The sequence below is a fragment of the Aplysia californica genome, unplaced genomic scaffold (assembly GCF_000002075.1).
Source record: "Aplysia californica isolate F4 #8 unplaced genomic scaffold, AplCal3.0 scaffold00487, whole genome shotgun sequence".
NCBI lineage: Eukaryota > Metazoa > Mollusca > Gastropoda > Aplysiida > Aplysiidae > Aplysia > Aplysia californica.
The window spans coordinates 534,689-535,878 of NW_004797757.1; the positions used below are offsets into that span (position 1 = coordinate 534,689).

The 1,190-nt window shown below is 44.7% G+C and overlaps 1 protein-coding gene across 1 annotated transcript in view; it reads right to left on the reverse strand.

Moving 5' to 3' along the window:
* Positions 1–1,001, reverse strand: part of LOC101857741 (tyrosine-protein phosphatase non-receptor type 4) — a gene marked incomplete at its 5' end in the record, with an annotated part of 43,194 nt that extends 42,193 nt beyond the window's left edge. Inside the window, 1 exon segment of the mRNA XM_013086633.2 lies at positions 776–1,001. Coding sequence (XP_012942087.1) covers positions 776–1,001 — 226 coding nt within the window.
* Positions 1,002–1,190: the final 189 nt, after the last annotated feature.

The window sequence follows — 1,190 nt, forward strand, 5'->3', positions numbered from 1 at the left end:
GCCATATTTTATATTTCCACAGCTCATACAATACCACAAAGATGACTCTGATGCTCTGATGACAAGGACACCTATGCCCAAGAGTACCAACAGATATAGAAGACGCCGGAGAACAGACAAAACAGTCGATGGTAACAATGGCAAACCATGCAAGTCCAAATTAACTACTTTCAAGGAAAATAGTGTCTGCGTGTCAAGAGTGACACTGAAAACAGATGACACATGCTCTGCACCAAAGTCGCATTGTGTAGTCTTTTCGAGAGGGTCTCCAAGCAAACTTTTCAGACAAATTGTTTTTTTTTAAACCGTGACCAAATTTCAGACTTACAAGGTTTGCAACTGTTAGCATCAACTTAAGTAAGTTTTCTTTTCGTTTTAGAGAGAGTTTAGTTTATAAGCACTTGCAACACAATTAGGTCGTATAAGAGCCGAGATTAGAGGTGTTACAAAAAAGAGAGTGAAAAACACAACAAAGAAGGAGGGGAGATAAAGGACGATGGATGTTGATAGGCAAGAAGGAAGAAACCACACCAGGCCAAGCACCCTCCAACCACCCACAAAGTAAAGTGTTCGCAGTGGGTGGTTTAGCGGTCCTCTGGTGCGGCGTGCTTCTTCTTTCCTATTAAACATCGATCGTCCTTATCTCCCCTTCTTCATTTTTTATGTCTGTAGCTCTCTTGTAACACCTCTAATCTCCTGGCGTTTATATGACATTATGCAGTTGTGAGCGCCGTAAAACCTCTACTGAAACTAAAAAAGTGTTCGCTGGACTCACCAAGTACTCGTTGTAGCACGGTAGGTCGTAGATAGCGTCCGTCGTTTTGCTGTTGGCGTTGGCGGTCCCGTTCGCCGTGGTGGTGGTGGTGGTGGCGGCGGCGGGCGTGTTGGTGTTGTTGTTGTTGCTGCTGTCGGCGCCGCTGCCGCCCGTAAAGTTGACCACCTTGGTGGGCGCCTGGCCCGGGTACGCATCGCGCGCGTTGTGAGCGATAAAACCGCCATCGCTGGGGAGGAGCAACAGGAGGAAGAATGAAACAACTGTGATCCAACCAAAAATAATAATAATGATGATGATGATGATAATAATAATAATAATAGTACTGAGGATGAGGAGAAGGAGGAGAAGGTCATCATCATTTTTATAACGCCTACTCCCAAGTGCACATGGAAGCAATGGATATATAATATATATA